The sequence below is a fragment of the Trichosurus vulpecula genome, chromosome 2, assembly GCF_011100635.1.
Source record: "Trichosurus vulpecula isolate mTriVul1 chromosome 2, mTriVul1.pri, whole genome shotgun sequence".
NCBI lineage: Eukaryota > Metazoa > Chordata > Mammalia > Diprotodontia > Phalangeridae > Trichosurus > Trichosurus vulpecula.
The window spans coordinates 38393910-38415987 of NC_050574.1; the positions used below are offsets into that span (position 1 = coordinate 38393910).

General features: G+C 48.4%; 1 protein-coding gene across 1 annotated transcript in view; it reads left to right on the forward strand.

The window, feature by feature from the left end:
• Positions 1-22078, forward strand: part of ZC3H4 (zinc finger CCCH-type containing 4) — a 54880-nt gene that overhangs the window by 30408 nt on the left and 2394 nt on the right. Inside the window, exon 15 of the mRNA XM_036743663.1 lies at positions 11041-11097. Within this exon, the coding sequence (XP_036599558.1) occupies positions 11041-11097 (57 nt within the window). The remainder of the gene's footprint in view (positions 1-11040; positions 11098-22078) is intronic.

Below are 22078 nucleotides of genomic sequence, written 5' to 3' on the forward strand. Positions count from 1 at the left end.
CTGTGCCCACCCTGTTTGGGACCGTGAAGCAGGCGTCCAAGGCTGGCTCTGGGAGCCCTTTCGCTGGCAACAGCCCCTCCCGAGAGAGCGAGCAGGACGCCGGGTCCCTCAAAGATGTTTTTAAAGGCTTTGACCCCACTGCGTCCCCCTTCTGCCAGTAGTATTAACCTGGACCCCGTCCCCTCCCCACATCCTGTGATTGTATTTCATGGCCACATTCAGTGTTGGGAATGTCAGGGGAGGGGTCCTGGGGTGGGGGCATGGGGGGAGAGGGCTTGGGGGTTTTTTATTCTTTGGTTCCTATAAATTGTATATAAAAATCTTTGGTTCTGGTCAGTGCTGTATGACTCACAGGCTATCTCCAAGAAAATGTCTTTTTTAATCGAACAATCAAAGTCTCCTGCCCAGTTCCCTTCAAATGCATCTTGGGCCCCGTGTTGCCATGGGTCTCGGGGGCAGTTTGGTCAAGTTGTGTAGCCATCCTGTCCTCTGTCCCTTTCTGTGTGTGTGAATCACCCAAGCTCCTCTGTCCAGCACTGTCCTGTTCTCAGGGCCCGGGGAAGCCCCCGGGCTACCGGGACCAGGGTGGGGAAGGGGTGAGCTAGAGAACTTCGGAGAGCATCCCCATGGCCCTAGGGTCACTGTCAAGTGCAGATGAGGGAACCAGGGTGGGGAGGTAGGGGCAGGGGTCCCAGGAGTCTCCTCTGGCCCACTTGTCCAGAGTTCATCTCAGCAGTCCATTGGACTGTGGGGAGCAGGCCCAAGGGGTTGGAGCGCAGGGAGCCTCAGCCTGTCTGTTAGTCTGGCTCTGGAGGGGTTGTAGGCCCCATCTGCCCTGCTTCCCCCTGGGCTGGGCCTTACCTCTGCTCAGACCTCCGCCGTCCTGCGTTCCTCCTCCTCATTCTGTCTTCCTTAGTGCGGACAAAGTGTTCAAGGAAAAAAGTCTCCAACTTTTTTCTTTCAAGAAGGTTTTTACTTTTGTCATTCTTCTGTTTCATGCCTTCTTTTAATTTCTGAACCATGAAACCCTGGTGGGTTTTGGGCTTCAGAGCTAAAGTTCTAATGGTGGATCCATAGACACATAGAGGAATCAGGGCAGGTTGGAATCGAAGGGAAAACGAGGCTGGGAGGGAGTCCTGCTCTGGTGGCAGGGTTTGCCAGGGTAGGCCTTGGGTCTCTTTCTTGGGGAGGGAGGGGGTAGGGATGCCCGCTGCACCCTCAGCTGGAGGCAGTGGACAGGCCAGGTCAGGCCTTCTGAGCTGCCTGACATGTTTGTGTCCTGGCCATCTTTGGCCCGGCCATCGCCATGTAATGGCCCCACTTCTCTAGGAGAATTTTAGTTTGGAAACTTGAGAAAAGCTCAGGTACGGTTTTATTTGGAAGCTGTCCTGTGTGCTCTTCCCCAGGTCCCCTTCCCCTTTCCCCTAGCTAGGCTAAGAAATTGCCTTTTTTATGTGGATTCTGTCCCCTGGCACGTTCCTCTTGCCCACCCACCTCCCGTTCCCCTCCCCAGCCTGCTGGCTCTTTTAACCATTGCTGTCTCCATAGATAATGTAGAAACTGCCTCCCTTTGGCCTGTGGCTTCCCTCTCTCCTTGAGGGCTGTGAGGCTGCTGCAGCTTCTCTGGGGGGACAGCCCGCACCCCTTCTGGGCTGGGCCTCCACATGGCAGACAAGGTCAGGGTCCCTGTGCTGTTGTTGATCAGGTGTTTGGCGGGCGGGGGAAACGATCACTAGTAAGATTGCCCCCCTCCTCTCCTATCCCCTCCCCACCTCCCCCAAAGGGCCAGGTCCCATGGCATTTGTAAAATATGCAAGATACGGTGTTTTTTGTTGGGATTTTTTTTTTTTGTAAAACTAAAATGAAATAATTTTTTAAAAGAAATCTCTTGAGAACCTAGAAATGGGATAAGAACCTCTCCGAGCTCTAATTCGTCCGTAGTTTTTCCCATCAGGCTAGAGCTTTTAAAGAAAAATCGTTCTCTAACCAAGATTGTAATAAAAGTGTAAATAATATTTCAGAGTTGACGTTGATGATGCAAATATGTATATACCGCACTGTATTTTTACAATTATGGTCGCATGGCTCTCCTTCAGCCCACCTGCCCCAACTCCCCTTTTTGTATCCCACATGTGTCTTCCAGGAAATGTCGTTTGCGCCTCTCTCCTGTGGCCCCTTCATCTCCAATAATTGTATTACTGCCATTAAAGGATGCAGTTATTTTAAAGTGACCTTGTCCCTCGCTGCTGGTGTTCATTTTCTGCAGGATTCAGAGCGTGAGACAGGCTGGTCACCCTGCTAGCCAGTACTCATTCACTCTGACAGTGGCTCGGAGAACACGCTCCCTAGAAAGGCACACTGTCCCTCCAGTGCTAGAAACTGACCTACAAGAGAGAACGGCCAGTTCAAGATCCCAGCCTGAGACACTCGGTGGCCTGAGTTTCTTCTAATAATTAATGCTGAATCTACCATGCACGGAGTGAAGAATTTAGGCTCCTGTCCCGGCTCTTTGGCTCCCTACCTGTGTGGCTTCGGGCTAGCTGCTCCCTCATCTGTAAAATGGACTGTGGGTGTTAGGATGGCTTCATCTATTCCTTCCAGGTCTCAGTCTATGGTCCTGTGATTTCTCTTTGGCTTGTTAGACCATTTCTTGAGAGAAATAAGATCCGTAAAGTTCCTTCTGTCTTTTCCTCTCTTGTGAATGAGGGACAGATGACAGTCCACATGTGTCTTTAAGTGGCAGCCAGCTTTGTCATTCAGCCCTTGGATTTCTTCAGTGTTCTTTCCTGTCCATGAAGCTGGTCCAGTTAGGTCTTGAAGAATCCTACACACTTAACACTGTATGACCTTGGTAACTGTCACCCATCTGCTTCCCAAGGAAAGGCAGCAGTGGCTATCTTCAAAGTGAAAGCATGCAGGCCCAGGAGGCATCTCCGCCTTTCCCCCTGGGCAGCCTCCTGCTGTGATCAACATCCCCCTGCCCTGTAGGTTTTTAAAGAATCTCTCACTCACCTTTGGAGTCCATTGCCAGGTTCTTCATGTACTCCTCTTTTGGGTCATATTTAAGCTGGGCTTGGAAATCTCTCCATTTCTGTGGAAAAGATGCTCCTATTGTGGAGGGAAAAGAGCCCCAGGCCACCCTCCCCTCAGGGCAGGACTGCAGGTTTTCTCTAAGGTGATAGCCTCTGTAATCCCATGGCTCACTCTGCCACCATCTTTCCAGCCACCCACGTTTGTGACTCTTCCCTCCACCTCAAGGCCCCTCCATCCAGTTAGTCCAACAAGTGTTCTTGATTCTACTTCCATAACACCTCATTCACCCCCTTTTCTTTCCTCACATGCGCACCCCACTAGTTGAGACCTTCATCACCTTTTCCCTGCTCCACTGGTTTTCTCCAGTCCATTCTTTACACAGCTGCGAAAATCATTTTCTTTAAAGGTACAGATCTGCCCATGCCACTACCCTGCTCAGAAAGGGGCCCCTGTGGCTCCTCTTACAAGATCCTACACAGCTCGGCTCCTGCAGACACATTCCATTTATTTGCTACTTCTAGAGTCGGAGCTGTTCCCCAAATTCCAGGTACTTGGACGTGCTGCTGAGCCTGCAGTGTGCTCGACACATCTCCAGCCCCTCACGATCCTCACCTTCCATCCCCCTTCTAGCCAGGTCTAGGAAGGTTTTTCTGATCCCACCAGCTGGGAATTCCCTCTCCCTCTCCAGGTACGTTTTACTTGTATACACGCTGTCAGCTCTCTGAGGGGCAGGGACCAAGGTCTGGGGAAAACCCTGATGCCTCAGAAAAGGCCTTTCTCTGGGGCATAAGCACAGCAGTGCTGATGCTGGTCCTTTTTAATGCATGGAGCATCCTTTTGGGAGTGGTCTGTGAGCCCCCTGCACCTTCCCCCTCAGAGGGGGGACCTGGTCTTCAAATCTTGGCTTGCTCCTTACTATGTCGGTGACCTCTGACCTCAGTTTGGGTTCAATTGGATGATTTGTCATGTCTCTTTTAGCTTGAAATTCTATAGAGCCCAGTTTGGGGCAGGGGTGAATGAGGGATATTGTGGGATGGGAAGAAGCCATCCTCTTTGAGGGCCATGAGGGAGCCAGCTGCCATGGGGGGCAGGGAGACGAACTTCAGTTCAAAATGAGATAAATCAGCAGAGGTCTTCCCAAGTCTGGGAGCGGGTGGTATTGGATCCTTAGTGAATCCATGGTCTCGCTTGCATGGGTCTTTCCTCCCTACCTTGCCATTCTGTGTGATTCTTGTCTTTGTCTTCCCATCAGCCTATCAGGGGCCTTTTTTCGACCTTTTTCACCTCTTGGGGGTCGGTCCCAGGCCGGCACTGCAGCTGTCCATCTGTTGTCTCTTGTCCTCGCTGGGTGACCATCTTGTTTCAAGTCACGGTCAGTCATGAGTCTTTCTGATGCCCCTGGAGTCACTTGCAGGCTTCTTTCATACTTCCAACCATTTTGCCTTCGAGTTATCATTTCCGAAGCTGCATCATCTCTTCCCTGGAAACCAAACCAGACAGAAGCAAAAAGGACAACAAGAAACTGCCTCTGGGATCCTGGAATGTTTGGAAAGGGACTGAGAAAGGAAAGCAGAAGGGGATGACTGACTGGGACAAGGCCTCTAGGAAGGGAGGAGGGTTCAGTGGGTGAGGGGCCAGCCAGGGGACCTGAACATCAAGAAAGCCGTGGCCTAGTGAACAGGGAGGGCTGTAAGATTTAAAGCTGGTGGAGACCTTCCAGATCATCTAGTGCAGGAGTTCTTGCCCTGGAGCCCCAGACGTCTTGGGGACTGTGGAGAGATGTCAGGGGCTGGGGGGTCCCGGAACTTGAATGGAAAAAATAAAATATTTTTACTAATCGTTTACTGGGATTTAGCATCTCCCCTCATGAATAAAACAAGACATAACATGGTTCCGCATAGGCTTCAGCCACCTGCTGGCCTAACAAAGGTTAAGAATTTCTGATCATTTTACCAGCCAAGGAAATGGAGCCCCAGACAGTTATATGACTTGCCCACATAACTAGTTGAGGAGTTTTCTCAGAATCCAGTCCCCTGGCTCTCTCTCCTCCAGGCTGCTTGTCTTAATGGAGAAAGTCCTGGGCCTAGGAATCTGCCTGTGATCAACCGGGCTTAAGACAGAGAACCCAGGAGCCAGGTTACCCAGGAAAGGGTGGAGGGCAGAAGCAGGCAGGGACAGCAGGAAGATAGTCCCAAGGGGATCTCGGCTTTCCTGGCATCCCACTCACCAAAAGCAGGTAAAAGCCCTTCTAGGTGCTTGGAGGAGGGGTTCCCGGGATGTGGGAGCAGAGGGTATGGACCTAGGGGGAGCTCAGAAGTCAGTGCTGCTACTCCACAGCTCCCCCTTCTTGTGCTCTGAGCCCTCCCCCTTTCCTCTTGCCCCACCCCAAAGGCCTCTCCTGAAGATCCTCTCAATGCTGTTGTTCCCTGACGACCTTGACTAGGGTGTCCCCAAGAGACTTCCCAAAGGCAAGGCTTTGTCTCCCTTCCACAATCGGTAGGGCCAACATTTCCTGCTTTTTAAATGTTAATAACCACCTAGGTGAGCATTTGACCTCAGGACTCTTTGAATATATTTGGGAAAATAAGACAGTAAATAATAAACAAAAAATTAGTAATAAGCAAAAGGACCCCTGATGAGTCAGGAGATCGGAGTCAACTAGCTGTACCACCTTGGGTGGGCAAGGCCTAGGGCCCAGGCATCTCTTTCTACCTCCCCTTCCTCATGTTTGAAATGGGCATATCTTCCTTGCCTTCATCCCCGGGCTGTTCTGAGGAAGGAGCTGTAGAAATGAGATCAGGGGTGCTTGGGTTCCCAGGAGCTTGGTTCTGGGTGGAGCCATGATCCCCTCATCAGTGTATCTTTAGGTGGAATTTTTTTTGGCCGAGGGGCATTGTGGGGGTGGGTAGGGTAGGATTGAGAGTTGGCCAACTTGGAAACTTTTCCCATTGAAATACTTTTTAGTGCAGACATTTCTCTTCTCTCCATGGAGGGAAATGGTTTGAAGCCTAAGGCACTGTGTCCATGAAGCCAGCTGCTCAGCACTGGCCTCATTTTTTCTTTCTCCTTTTTGAAGGCTGGTGGCAAGGACTTCCTTCTGACCTGGCTGCTGACTAGCTCACTCCTGCTTTCTGCAGGAAGGCATTAGAACCAGATTGTCTCTAAGGTCCCTTCCAGGGCAGCCAACGCCTCTTGTTCTTGGTGGAGTTTGGACCCACCTTAGCTTCCCTCTTTCCTGCTGCTCCCTAGTCACAAGGGCTCCACCCTATGGCAGAACAAGAAACCCTTTTAACCCAGATGCGATTCCATGTCCCTTTGAGGGTTTAAAAAGGGAGACAATCTATTCTTCCCGAAACACTAAGGCTGATATTCATGGGATCTCCCCCAGAAAACTATGGGGGATGGTGCTGTCATCCTCCTCCTGGGGGGCTGGGAGAGAAAGGATTCGCCCAAAGTCACACAGGTAGTCAGTAGAAAAGCTGGGATTTGAACCCAGGTCCTTGGGCCCCAGATTCAGTGCTTTTTCCAACTAGCCCATGCTGTCTCTGTTTCTGTCATCGCAGCAAACTTTTGTTTCCCCATTTGTACATCCTTGTCATCCACCACCCAGGCTTCAGTTCTGTGCCAGCGGTGAGTCATGTACAACTTTACAATTCTACGAAGCACTTGAAATATCTTACCTCATTTTATCTGAACAACCTTATCATGCAGTAGGGTTGTGATTCTCTGCAGTTTGTAAGGCCCTGGGGAGATTCAGTGACTTGCTCAAATCTAGGTAGTGAGTGGCGGAGCAAAGATTTGAACCTAGGAACTCTTAACTGCAAACCTGAAGCTCTTTCCACCCTGTCTGAGACCTTAGAATGCCAGAGAACCCTGAGAATGTGAGCTAGGAGGGATTTTAGAAACTAGACATCCTCCTGCCATGAATGGAAGAAACAGGCCCGTACAAGGGAGGGGGCTTGCCTGAGGAGGCACGATTAGGACTCAGTCACCGGCCCATCAAATGTTACCACTGGAAAAGACCCTAGCAATCTTAATCAAATCCCCTCGTCTTGCAAAAGGGAAATCTGGCCCGAGTGAGTGGCAGAGCCAGGCCCAGGGCCCAGGCTCATGGGGTTGTTACTCAGGTGTGAATCTTTCCCTTCTGGGCATCCTCCCAGTACATTGATTTGTAGACTGTAGATTGTGCTCTTACAATATTTCACTCCACAGCACGTCCAAAAACATGCCTTGAGCTCTGAGAGGAAAAGGAAGGAAAGTGGCCCCACCAACTGGGAAGGATAGCTCAAAAGTGGTTGAAAGGGAGTTGACATACCCAGGATAATTCAGAGCAGCCTCCTGACCTCAGGGAGTTCAAGTCACCAGGCCTGGACAAAACCACATCCCAGGGCCCCCGGAAAGGACGGGGCAGGTGCCGTTGATTGTTTAGAGGGCCCGTCGGTGATCTTTTGAAAGATCATGGAGGATGAGAGAGCTGCCGCAGGCAAATATTGTCCTGATTTTCTAATAAGGGAAGACAGTGGAGTCTGCGAAACTATATTCCGGTGAGTTTGGCTTAGAATACTGGCAAGATTCTAGAATATTTTGAGCAAAGGATGGTTGGTTGTCGTTCAAAGAGGGAGGTGGCGACCACGAAGGAGCCAGCATGACTTCCCCAGGAGTAGGGTACGCCGTAATAATCTCCTTTCCTTTCTGGACAGGGTTACTAGACTTGTCGAGGTGGGGAATGCCGTTAACGCACTATATCTAGATGGTAGGGAGCAAGACCTTTGGGCTGTATCCTAACACATTTAGATAGATTCAGAATGTGTTGAGTGACCAGGCTCAAAGCATTGGTGTTAATGAGCGATTGTCAGCCTGAGAGGAAGGCTCTAGCAGAGGGCACCAGGGATCTTCCCTACACGTCCATCAGTGATTAGGGTGAAGGTATTGATGGTACGGCTATCACATTTGCAAATAATATGAATCTAGGAGGGACAGAGCCAACTTCAAAAAATATTTTGGCCTGCTAGAACCATGTGCTGAACCTAAAAGGAGGGAATTTATTTGAATATAAAGTTTTAGAATTGAATTTTTAAAATCCACAAGTACAAGATGGGAAAGGCATGGGCAGACATTTTATATGAAAAAAGCATGGAGGTCTTAGTGGACCACAACGTCCACATGAGTCACTAATGTTCAATGGCAGCTAGAAGGGCATGCTATTCCAGATTCCATTGAGAGGTGCATGAATGGTGTCCAGAGCAAGGGAGCTGGTGATGGTTTTGCTCTCCTTGGCTTTGGCATATCCTCTGTTGAGTTCTAGGTGACACATTTTTTTTTTTTTACTTTTTTGTTTGTTTTTGAGGGGGGAAGGTGGGGCAATCGGGGTTAAGTGACTTGCCCAAGGTCACACAGCTAGTAAGTGTGTTAAATGTCTGAGGCCGAATTTGAACTCAGGTCCTCCTGACTCCAGGGCTGGTGCTCCAAGGTGGCACATTTTAAGGAAGATTTTGACAGACTAGAATACTTCTAGAAGAAGGTGAGCAGGATGGGGAAGGAGCCCACAACCACATCTTAGGAATATTGTTTGAGAAAACTGGGGTTGTCTTGTGGACTTCTCACAGAGGAGCGTATTTAGGCATGACTTGAGGAAAAATTTCCTAGCCCAAAGAGCCATCCAGAAATGGAGAAAGCTGCTTGGGAGTTGAGATTCCTCCCTGCCTCCCACCAAGCAGAGTCTGGAGAGATGGCCGCTTGGCAGTGATGCTTCATTGGACTTTACTGTCAGGTCCCTTCTGATTGACTGATGGGGATTTCAGCCTGTAACCCAAATTGCAGAGCCACTTTGGCCACCAGGCATCCATAGAAACTGGGCCATGGAGTGGCTGGTTGAAGGAAGCGTGTCCTGTTGGCCCTCACTTCACAGAGAGGGGAACCTGAAGCAGGTTGCTACTGGGGACTCAGGACCAGGACCACCACCATCTTTTGAGTTTAGTTATAGAAACAAAACTTGAGAGACATGAGGGTCCTTAGAGAGTTTGTAGAGGGAGGGCCTAGAGAGCAAAGAAGGGACTTAGCCCAGGCTATTGGAAGATCTGGCACCAGAAGCCAATCATAGGAATGGTGAGATTTAGAAATGTCTTGTCAGATTCCCTCATTTTACAGAGAGGGGAAGAGTGCCAGTGGTAGTGGCTAGTATTAAAGTGCTTTACATCGTGTTAACTCGTTGGCTTGAGAATCACAGAGGGAAAGGGGCTTTCCTCTGGTCCCACATTGAGTTAAGTTAGATTAACTTCCCTCTTTGACAGTCACATGGTTCGTTACAGGCAGTGCCAGGACTTGAACCCCATGTCCCCTGATGACTCATCAGGTGCTCTCCTCTGCAGCTAAGTGTCTGAGGAAGCTGACATTTCTTTCTATGGCCCATTAAAGTTTGCAAAATGTTTTATCTATATTGCTTCACTTGATCCCCATAACCTTTGAGGTAGGGACCAGAGATTTATTATCCCCAAATGACAGATGAAGAAACTGAGGCTCAAGATAAGAGACTTACCCACAGTTACACAACACAGCTAGTAGACATTGGAGGCAGGTTTGGAATTCAGGCTTTTCCTGACTCTTTCTTCGTTACTACAGATAGCTGCCTCTCAGATATCTGTCCATCCCTGTTGGATGGATAAGTCCATTCTGCTATCATAGGCAGAGAATTTAGTTCAACTTAGCACAATGCCTGGCACATAGTAGGTACTTACTAAATGTTTATTACCTGAGCATTTGAAAATCTCCCTCTGCCTTCAGACAAACCTTACAAATCTGATGTCAAAAAACATCCATCTCACCGATGGAAGGGTCACCAGCAGCCATCTTGATGTCCATTATATCCCTGAACAAGGATCCCTTCTCCAGCAAACCCAAGAAGCCGTCATTCAGTTATTCTGGGGGACCAGAGCCCGATGTCTCATGTTCTTTCCAGAAGTGTATTTGGGGCCTTCTCTAGAATGTGGCTGGTCCTCTAGTCTATGAAACCTCATTTCACACCACATGAAAAGGCCTGTCACGACCCCCTTTCTTGACTCATCAACCTCAGCCCGACCCCCCAGCAGGAGATAACTCCCCACCTTCCACTCGTAAATCTCATGAAGCAGAGGAGAGGACATGTCAAGGGGCTCCTGGCCTGGCCTAGCCCCGAGGCCCAAAGGATTTAGAGACAAATGAAAGAGTCTAGTCCATTGCCTAGAGAAAACTCAGGTTCAGAGAGGGGAAAACATTTATCCAAGCTCACACAAGCCAAGTTATGGGTGAGATCTCCTGGATGGACCTAATGAGAGCATCATTTCCTGAATTCTCACCCATACATTTTGGCCCTTCTCCCTCCCTGCCCCCCACACTCCTGGTACTGCTTTCATTCCCTCCGACCTCACCTAACACTACTTTTGTTACACCTCCCTAATGTGCTTATCATGTTATGTTGTATACTCGCTCATTTACCTGCATCTCCATCCCCTAAAAGACTGGAAATTCTTTGACCACAAAGGACAGGGCCCTTTAGAAACAAGATTCAGTTCCTGGCCCTCCCCACTACTGGCTGTGTGAACTTGGAGCAGATCATGCAAACCCCGAGCCTCAATTTTCCTGACCTGTAAAATGGGAGAAGTCAGTGTAGCAGAAAGAGAACTCACTGAACCTGAAGACTTGGGTTTGAATCCCAGCTTTCCTGTTTCCTACCTGGGTAACTTTGACTGAGTCTCTTCCCCTCCCTGCTGATTAGTTGATCTCAGGGGACCCTGTCTCTGACCCCCATCCTGGTACACACAGGCTTATGTTGTGAGTTTCAGAGGAGATCATGTAGATAAAACGCTTTGTTTTCTGTTTGTTTTTCTTATTGTCATGGCTGGCCACTGGGTCCTTGGAAAGGCCCAGTGAAGCCAGAGCTACCAAGCCCTAGGTCTCCCCTCTCCCTGTGGGGCTGGGTGTAATGTGTCTAACTTTTCTCTTTCAGCCCTGGGTTTTCCCCCTTTTCAACAGGTCCCCTTCTCCCCCAGGAGAAGCCGTCTGTGCAGAAAGGATGTCTAGCCAGCAGAGGTAAGAGAGACGCTAACCCAGACAGCGTCCTCCTCCATGCCTTTGTCTCCCTGGTTGGGCTGGGCTCAGATCTCTGTTTGCCAAGCCCTGGTTAAGAGTGAATTAGAACTAGGGTTTGAAGGAAAATGGTGCCATGGAATTGTCCTGGGGGAGCAGATACATCAAGGAAAGGGGTGAAGGAAAGCAGCTGGGGAGGGTTTGGCTTCTAATTCCCTGGTCCATCTGGAGTAGATAACCACCCAGGTTGTGAGGGCAGGGGATAGTCCCTCAGTATCCTGCCCTGGTCTTGTTTTTGGTTCGTAGGGAAGACGTTGATGAGCCAGAGGAAGCAATGATGGAGGAAGGAATCCAACAGAATGGAGACCTTAAGATCAGGCCGTATGGAGACTAGGGGAAGAAGTGAGGAAGTTTACGTTGGAAATAAGATGAACTATTTCCAAGAGGGAAGAAGTATAGAATTAGGATCAGTGGGGTCAGGGGTGGGTAGGATTTCCTGTGGTTTAGGCTTAATGGAAGGATGTACTTTCTCCCCATGAGATGGAGAGAGTTGGTGAGCTCTCCCCTCCTGAAGGTCTTCCAGTGAAGGCTGGCTAACCATTGGTTGAGGATGGTATGGAGGGGCTTCCTATCCAGCTGTGGGTTGGACTGTGTGGACCCTGAGCTTCTGGCATGCTCCCTGCTGCTTTCCCTTACCCAGTCCCGTCTGATCTTTCTTCCCAGCTCACTGATCTGCTCTGCCTCTGGGCTGGCTTCCAGGGAGAAACCAGGAAGGGAGGCCTGCCTGGAATAGTTTTTGTAAAGAGGACCTTGACCCACAAGAGCAAGCCCTGCTGAGCCCTCACTGGTCCCAGGGTTAGAGTCTCATAGAGGAATAAGATAGAAACACAGATAAATGTAGTCTAAGTGCATCAGGGGTAAATCAGATGATTAGGGAGATTTGGGGAAGAGAGAAGATGATTGGCAGCCACAAGGATCAGGGCCCGCTTCCTGCAGGAAGTCATTTTAGTTTTATGCAAGCCAGAGAACCCAGGGTTCCGGAAAACTTGCTGTTTGTGGGTCAGGCAATGGAGTTGATGGAGAAAGAGGAGTCCCCAGAGCCTTGGGAGGGGAGGAATGAATGGCCAGGTCCCGATGACCTTAGAGATCGGAAAGGAAGGAGGGAGAAGGGGAATTTTGACCCTGGATGCCAAGAGCTGGGGATGGTGATGGGGCCGTGAGAGTTGGGGTGGGGGGAAGATGACTGGCTTAGGGTGCCACATGTTAAGGGGCTGGGCTACCAAAAGACATAAAAGAGATGATGCTGGGTAGGATTAAGCACTGTAGCTTTTGTGGAAATTCAGGGATCACAGCATAGAAAAACTGAAGGAAGAATGGAGGGTATTTAGCCTGGAGAAGAGAGAAGCTCTGGTAGGTGAAAGAGGGGATAGACCTGGTCTTCTCTGCCCCAAGATTAGAACCAAATGCAGAGTGGCATGACAAGGAGAATGGAGTCACAAACGATGGCTTGACTTCAGACAGCAGATTAAGAGCTAGAAGGGACCTAGTCTAAAGGCCATGTTTTATGGATGAGGAAACCAAAGTCCCACTGATAGTAAAGTGACCATGCTGGGATTTGGGCCCACGCTTCTCCACTCACTGTACCCACGATGGTTAGTAAAGGCTCGACGTCACTCTTGCAAGAGTGAGCCACAAAGGAATGGGCTGCCCTGGGAGGGAGCCCGAGAGGAGGGAGGGAGGGAGGTCTCCATGCGTGGAGTCTTGGAGGAGAGAGTGGATGCCCACTTGCGGAAGGCCAGTTATGGTTGGGACCAGGCAGTGTGTTAGGCACCGCAGGCTGAGAGACCCCATCCTCAAGGAATTTCCATTACACATTTGTAGATACAATAGATGCAAATTGTCTCCCCTATGATGATGCTGGCTTTTGGGTGGTGGGGCCCTTGCATTTTGGCCTTTGTATGCTCAGTGCTTAATAAATGCTTATTCACTGACTGGTGACGTTCTTTTGGGGGGCAAAGACATCATTTCTGTCGTCCTCTGAGGTTTGCTAAATGCTTGACACCCCTTGTCTGAGGCTTACAACAGCCCGGAGAGGCAGCCCTGTGATAGGCCTGAGGTTTGTTCAAGGTCACACATTTCTACAGTAGGGCCACTTCCTCTTAACCCTATGAGGTACATAGTGTGAGGCTTAGGATCCTCATTTTAAAGAAGAAACTGAGGCTAGCCCAAGGTCCCACACACAGTCAGGATTTGTACACAGGTCTTCTGATTCTTTGCTAGTAAGCGTCCGAGGCAGATCCTCCTTTCTCCTGTCCTGCTTCCTGCTTTGTTCTCTGGACAGTGGGAGCAGCCTCTGATTTTGGTGATAGTTCTCTTTACTCCCGACTCCCTTGTTGGAGATGATATCAAGTTAGCTTTCAATCCCATGGTCTTCTAAATTTCCCGTCAGTATATTGTAAGGTGTATTGGGCAAAGCCCATGCAATGGGGGCCTGGCTAGGCCTGTGAGGCTCTGAATCGCCTAGGTTGGAATAGCAACAACCAGCATTTATATAGTGCTCGAAGGTTTGCAAAGTGCTTTATGAATATTAGCTTGTTTTATCTGCACGACAACTTTGGGAAGTGGTGGTATTATCATCCACATTTCACAGTTGATTAATCTGAGACTGACAAGGGTGGATGGCTTGCCCTGGAGGAAGGATTTGAACTTAAGTCTTCCTTCCTCAAGCTCAGCTCTCTACTCCCTGCGCCTCCTAGCTGGGGCTGGGTAATTGGTACGTCTCTGCTTACTTAGGAATGTCTAATGTCATCAGGGATGGTACCCGCTCCACACATCCTCCCCTTCCATATCCAGAAAACCTCATCTAGTCATCGTCAGCCTCCTCATGTTAACAGATGAGGCCTGCAGAAGGACTGCCACTCATCTAGGACAGGACAGAACTGGGATACAAACTCAGGTTGCCCCATTGTATATCCAGCATTCTCCCCACCACGCCACACTGGTAGAGTCTTGGGGGATGTAGACAAGAGTCCTCTCGGTGCTTACCAAGGAGCAGTTCAGTTCCTGCTCAGTAAGGCCCAAGGACCATGCTTGGCCCCCAGGAGAAGATGATGAAATGCAGAAACCTCCTGGATAACAGGAGAACTTTGAGGAAGGGGAAAGACCCTTAAATCCCATTAGCCAGGGGTGGGTAGTAGCCATAGGGGAAGGGGCTCGCATGTCCTGGGACACAGGCTCTTGACTCAAAGGGATTTCAGAAGCTGGTACTATCCAACTTCTTTCTTGCCCTGGGGATCACATTTCCTGACTTAGGTTAGTGGTGGGGGTGGGGGGGGGGAAAGAGGTGGGATCTCTGGAGGCTGGCCTCCAGCTCCTCCAGCACAGACAGGAGACTCCCCAGTGGGAGGCAGGGCAGTACAGGGTGTTCCCAAAGTCTGGACACATAGGCAGAAATGCCTATTTTCAAGAAATGCAATGAATGAAATTTTCAACAACATTTTATATAATTGGAATATTAACAATTAACATCTTCATATGATTTCCATCATTTGTGATGCAAAGGTTGATGCACTTTGCAAGATTCACGTGAACTTGATGCGATAACTTCACATTTCCTATGTGTCCAGACTTTAGGAACACCCTGTAGTTGGGAACCCAGAATCATGGGGGATAGGGGTGAAGGCGAGGAGATGGCCTCTTCCACTCATGAGGTCGCCTTCTCCCGGGGGATTTTGAGTAACCCTGAGATAAGACCAGGACAGAGGCAGGTGGTTTGGTACAAAGAATCAGAAGACCTGTGTTCAAATCCTGACTGTGTGTGGGACCTTGGGCTAGCCTCAGTTTCATCTCTAAAATGAGGATCCTAAGCCTCACACTATGTACCTCATAGGATTAAGAGGAAATAGCCCTACTACAGAAATGTTTATGTCTTAGTATTTAATTATTAAGAATAATTCTAGCTATTCTAGAAATTCTACTTTGTTCCTAGCTATGTGGCCCTGTGCCAGTCATTCTTGGGGCCTCAGTTTCCTCATCTGTAAAAATGGGGTTGGACTAGATTTCCAAGGTTTTTTCCAGTTAGAAATGGAATTCTCAGGAGATGAGGGCACCATAGGACAGGCACAGGGTGGATGGGGATGTGGGTGGTGTTGGGTAGGGAGGCTAGAAATACATCTTAAAGGAAAGGGGGAGGGGGCCTGTTGAGCTTTGATTGGTAATGGGAGGGGAGATTGGCTTGAGAACCGGGTTGTGGAAGAGAGGGGAGGCTGGGACCTCGAATAATAATTCTCACCCTTCTTGACCTCTCTGCAGCTGTTGACCACCTCTTCCTCCTGGACACTCTTCTCCTGGTTCTCCTCTTCCTTTACTGCTCCTTCTTCTCAGTCTCCTACCCATGGGAGAGCCCCAGGGCTGTTCCTCCCAGTGAGCTCATCACCTCCCATGGATTCCCTTCTCATCTCTGCCGATGACTCCAATCCTCTTCTGTCTCCTGAACCTCAGTCCCACATCCATGTGCGGCTGCCTGGTTGACATCTCCGCTTGGGTGTCCCATAGGCCTCTCAGAGTCAACCCATGCAAAATGGTGACCGTCATCTTTCCCCTTGAGCCCGTCCTTCCTCCAAAGCTCCCTTGTTTCTCACCTTCCTTGCAGAATCCCAGGTTTGCAGCCTTGGCCTTATCCCTGTCTCCACTCTTCCTCAGCCCTGTATCCAGTCCTCCATGCCGTGTCTTGTGGCTTCTGGCTCCGCAGCCACTCTCATCTCCGCTCCCCTGGACCATTGCCTCTTCTCCCAATCCATCCTCCACACAGCGGCTAACTGCATAGTCCCTGAAGCATGGCCTGTGGCCCCTGGAATAAAACTAGACTCTCTTTCCCCATAATTCACACATTCCACGTTCCAGCCAAACTGGCCGGCTTCCCTGTTTATTCCCGTATACACTCTTCTACCTCCCGCCGATTTGCCTTGGCACAGCCTGGCTCCCCCCACCCCCTCCAAGGCCTGGAGTGCCCTCTCTTCTCATCTCCACCTCTTGGAGTCTTCAGGTCCATTCAAGGCCCAACTCAAGTGTTACCTCGTCCAGGAAGGTAACCCTTGCTGTTCACTCTACCCCACTGCCCTCCCCAGACAACTTTGTGTTTATGCTGTTTCTATTTTGTATTACAGACTGTGGCTAAGTTGTATCTTCACCCCTGGCTCCCTACCCCACCCCCAGCACACAGAATGAAAGCTCCTAGAGGGGATGAATGATTCCATTTTGGTCTTTGTAACCCCCAGCTTAACACAGTGTCTGGCACATGGTAGCCTCCTAATAAATGTTTGTTGGATTTAATTGCATTGCTCTTTGTATAGTACTCTGAGGTCGTAGAAATATTATTGTCCCCATCATGGGGATGAAATGGGCTTTCTGAGAGGTGGGGCCCTGCCCCTCATCACCTAGCTTGTCTGAGGCTAGATTTGAACCCAGGTCTCCTGACTTCTCTTGTCCACAATATGGTGTAGTGAGTAGCTCTCGTGAGCACAGGAGGGTCGGGATGAAGGCTGTCTTTACAAAGATGGAACCCAAGACTGGCTGGGGGGTAGGGTCAGACAGGGACTGTCCCTAAGGTCTGAAGCTGGTGCAGGGGACTCAGCAGTTAGGGGGCTTGGTCACTGCTGCCACCCCCCCCCCACAGGAAGCTTTCATGGACCACCCCACCCGGGAGCTCTCTCTTCTTTGCTCCCCCCAGTTCTGAGTCTGACCTCCTCTCAGAGACCTCGTCCCACCTTGCCTGTTATTTAGAATTCACTCAACAAACATGTGTTAAGTTCCTAGGATCTGCAGACGGTCTAGTAAGATAGATCACCTGCCCTATTGGAGGCCAGTCCAGCAGCAGCATGAGACACAAAAGCAGATTGGGAGACTAGCATAATAATAATAAAATAATAAGAGATAGCCAGCATTTATAACGGGCAGCTAGGTGGCACAGTGGGTCGAGTGCTGGGTCTGGAGTCAGGAGGACCTGAGTTCAAACCCAGCCTCAGGCACTAGCTGTGTGACCCTGGGCAAGTCACTTTACCCTGTTTGCCTCAGTTTCCTCATCTGTAAAATGAGCTGGAGAAGGAAATGGCTAACCAAGAAAACCCCAAATGGGGTCATGACTAATCAGCTAAACAAACACAAACCACAATGCTTACTACATGCCAGGTACCGTGCTAAGCACTTAGCAGTGATCTCATTTGATCCCCGCAACCACCTTGGGAGGTAGCTGCTCTTAGGATCTCCTTTTTCCGGATAAGAAAACTAAGGCACACAGGTTTTTTGGTTTTTTTTTTTTTTTTTGGACTAGGGTCACACAGCTGGATTTGAATTCCAGGCCCAGTCATGACCCTGCTGGCCCCAGAAGATAGATACTCATGCCTGGAAGTTGCAGAAGGGCAGACCTAGAGACAAAACCCAGTCATTGTCCACCCTAGAATTCCCAGCCTAGTAGTCAGGATTTAATGGTAATGTTTCTCTGGTATTTTCAGGTTTACAAAACACTTTCTTCCCAAACATCCCTTTGAGTTGGGTTATCTACATTTTACAGCATCTTGAGGTCCCTGGTGTGGCCACTAAGTTCACTACCCTGAGGTCACCCAGCTAGTTATGCCTCAGAGTACAGAGGGAGAAGCTTGCCCAGGACCCCAGCAAGTCATGGCAAAGCCTGGACTGAAACCCTCCCCGGGTCCGTTGCCCTCCCAACTCCAGGCCTTGAGGAGGAGATGCACTTATCCAATTCTGCCTTGGCAGAGGTCACTGACCCTTCTGGCCCGTTTGAATATTCCTTGAGGTGACCTTCAGGGATGATACACGTTAGACTGGCAGCTGCTTGAGGGCAGGGACTCTTTTTGCTTTTGTAGCTTCAGTGTATAGCAAAGTGCCTGGTACAAGTAGGTAATTAATAAATGCTTTTTGATTTGCCACAAGGCTCCACACTGCCCTAGCCAGACCCTTCTCATCCTCTTAATTGTCCGTATCAGGCTCACACCAACATCTAAATTCCTGGTTTGTAGCACCCTCTTCACTTGTGCATATTCTGACTTTTGCCACCCTTCCCCTGAAAGTTGAGGCAGTTAAGGGCTTCTTGGACCAGGAGAGTTGAAATGGAATTATAAATTCTATTATTAACAATTCTCCAAAGCCCTCCTACAAGCCTCACTCTCAGAAGGCAAACTGCTGTGGGGCCTCCCAAGCCAGGACATCTTCCAGGACTGGGTGGGGGGGAACGGATCTGTTATCTCTAGCTCACAGGCCAGCCCAGCTAATTTTGGACCGGTGCCTCCTTTCCAGTTTCTCTCAGCCGCAGTAATTAATGAGTCTGCTGAATTGTACAGGATGTGGTGATCTCCATGTAGAACATGCAGCTACCCTTTTTGATGTGCTGAATTGTAATTATGGTATTCATATATTATATATAATACTATTTATATCACAGTAGAGATGCATCTGGCAATAATAACTAACATTTTCATTGTGCATTAAGGTTTACCAAGTGATTTACATATTTTTTTGGAGGGTTTCTTACAACTTCTTACAAGGGCTAGAAGGTAGGTTTTGAAAAACCAAGTGTTCCCTTCTTCAGGCCCTAGCATCGGGCGTATCACTTAACCTGTCTGTATATCCCCTCAAGGGAGTCTGCTGAGTAATAGATAGGTTGTGCTAGTTCCCCATGGTGATGAGATCCACATATGGGTGTGTCAGTACCTAAGCAGAGATCTGTGTGGGCATCCATGCGTGGCTGTTGAGTAGAAAGCCAACCTTGGAGCTCAGGAAGACCCGAGTCCTAGGTACTGAATGTCTATTCCTGGGTAGGTCACCAATGATCAGAGCTTCAGGGGATGAGACACTAAGTTTGAGGAAGCAGCTGCTGGTCTTCTGTTGCTAGAAGGGGTTTTCTCATTGGGAGTTTCCTATGGCAATAAAATCACAGGTATGGTTCTCTTTTCACCACCCCCCATCCAGATCTCCATATCTGTCTATCGATCAGTCCCTTATCGAGCATTATATGAAAACATAAAGTTAAAGTCATAACTTCTGTTCAGACAAAATCAGACAACTTCTCTTTCCAGTCTATCTGATCCCAAGGCAGATATTTTATCGTGTCTGATCTTAGTAGTGTCCTTGGCTTGTAATGACACAAGTGTCTTGTGACAGAACTTTCTTTAAAAGCATAATTTAATGAATAAAAAGTGAAAGGGAAGGTGGCTTTACTTTTTGATTTTTGTAGAAGGCATATAATAGATAATGGTGACATATGGCATAGCGCACATTCATATGGGCACAGGGAAAAGGGGGGGCCTTAGAAAGCTGCCTGGGGCCCTGAACCGAGAGGGGAGTGACTTATCCAGAGTCAAAAAGAGGCTGGTCTTCCATGAGGCCCCTTTGTTTTCTCGTGTAATTATCGGCTGGCAAGAGCCCAGATCCCAAGTGCTGCCCAAAGCAGATTGCCTCTACCCAGCAGATGAATATCAGTATCTGGCACTTCCCCCAAAGGTATTACAAGCATTCAGACTTGCAAAACTCAAAGTATAATTTTATTTACAAGTCAGTGAACACAGAAAGGCCTCCCATACAAGCCGCTAGAGTCTAGCTCAAAGGCTGCCTTTTAGAAAGCCCTGTAATCTCTATGCCCTGGGTGGGGCTCCAGCATCGGGGGAGGGCTGGTTTTTGCTCCTCCATGCTCACCTGCCGTAACTCCTCTCCTTTGCTGGTTTCTGCAGTTTCACAGATCTCCAGCAGGTGGCACACATCACCTTCCAATCCAATCCAATAAGTGTTTATTATGCATGTACTATGTGCAAGGCACTATTTCTGTATTTGGATATACAAAGACAAAATGAAGAACCAGCCCTGCCCTCAAAGAGATTATATTCTCCTAGGGGGATATTCAAAGTGCTGCCTCTGAGAAATATTGGCTATATGTCCCTGGGCAAGTCACTTAACCTTTCAGAACTCTGGGCAATTCTCTACATTGCCAAGCTGCACTGATGGAGGGACTTCCCTCCAAGTCCCATTTATTTAGTTCACTTTGATTAAACCAATAAACTCTGCCTGTTATCAGGCACCATGCTAGGCACTAGGGATTCAAAGACAAAACAATCCTTGTCCTCAAGTTGCTTATATTCTACTTGGAGGGAGGAGGGAGGTTGAAAGCAACAGGTAAGCTGAATAGTGGATCCAAAACATGTACCTGAGAAATGAACCTGGTTGTGATCGTTTTTCCCAGATGAGAATATAGGTGGGGAGTCGTACAGCAACAGAATGAGTTTTGAGAATCCCTGCAAGATAGAGCTTTATCTGACTGCCAAGAATAGATGGAGTTATCAGTCTCACTTGACACTGTTTACGTTCTATACTCACTTCTTTTCACCTTTCGTATCATATGGTCAGAGGTAATTTCTGTCTACAGTCCTTTCTATTCCTGATGGTTCCATTTTGTGGCTCTAAGGTGTTCCTGCTAGATCTGACATCCTCTGTGCTAAGGCCTCCCTCTCAGCTCTGACATTCCCTGTTCTAAGGGCACTCCCAGCTCTGACATTCTGTGTTCTAAGGGCCCCTCTCAGTCACCCCACATGCACTTGGAAGCTTCTCTGGGACTAGACTTCCCTTTGCAGGAGGGAAAATTGTGTTTTCTTCTCTTTTTCTGTTTATACTATTTATTTTGCTACTCTTTATTGCTTTACTTTTCCCCCTTTCCTTATTGTTGTTTGGGTTGGTCCAGACTTTTACAAGCACCAAGATGAATGTAAGACTTAAAGGAACTTTATAAAACTTTGTTGTTAAATTTGTACAATTATATGTTTAGAGATGAGTGTAAGCTCCAGGCCCACCAGCTGGAGGAGGCCTGGGACCTCACAAAAGACTCTATGCCTGATAGACATTGCTGGCATCCTCAGTGTGGTAATGAAGGATTGGTCCCTATTCCTCGAGCTGGTTTATATAATCCTAGTAATTAAACGGCTCTATACCTTTATTAAATGTGGGAAAAGTCCTTTGATTAAATTATAAAGGGAGCCTGGGGAAAGATTGGAGGTGCCCTGGGTGTCCCTAAAGAGACTAAGCCAGCCAGCTCTAATCAGCAGTTTGAGGCAGGAAGCAGCAGCTTGGTGGTATGTGAACTCTGCCTCCCTCTACTGGGGGCAGCAAGCAGGGGAGAGGATGTAAACTCACTCATGGGGGATGGTGAGTTAGAGTTTCAGGACTGTGGACCCATAGCTTGCTCTTTGAATCTGACGGTAGTAGTTACCCTCAGGGGAGATAATCCAGAGAGGGGCTAAACACTTTAGTACAAGTTAGGTGGGGAGACAGAAGAAGACAGCTGCTATCTATAAACATCTCTTTATATTCTAGGGCCCTTTCCAGCTTGGACATTCATGGTCAAATGACTTCTTCAGTCCCAACAGTATACAGTTTCAGGTCTCTCAGCTCTGACTTTTAAAATATATATGTAGAATATTTTATTTTTTCCCCAGTTATATGTAAAAACAATTTTTAACATTTGTTTTTTTTTAAATTTTGAGTTCCCCCTCCCTCTTTCTTCTGCTCTCTTGGAGTAGGCAAGCAGTTTGATACAGTTTATACATGTGCAGTCATGCAAAACATATTTTCATATTAGTCATGTTGCAAAAGAAACCACAGATAAAAAAAATCCCGCAAGAAAAACAAAGTTAAAAAGCAGTACGCTTCAATCTGCATTCAGACTCCATCAGTTCTTTTATGGAGGTGGATAGCATTTTTCATCATGAATCCTTTGGAATTATCTTGGATCATTGTATTGCTGAGAATAGCTAAGTCATTCACAGTTGATACAGTATTACTGTTACTGTGTACAGTGTTCTCCTGGTTCTGCTCATTTCACTTTGCATCAGTTCATGCACATATTTCCAGGTTTTACTGAGAGCATCCTGCTCTTCATTTCTTATGGTACAGTAATATTCTATTAGAATCATATACCACAGCTTGT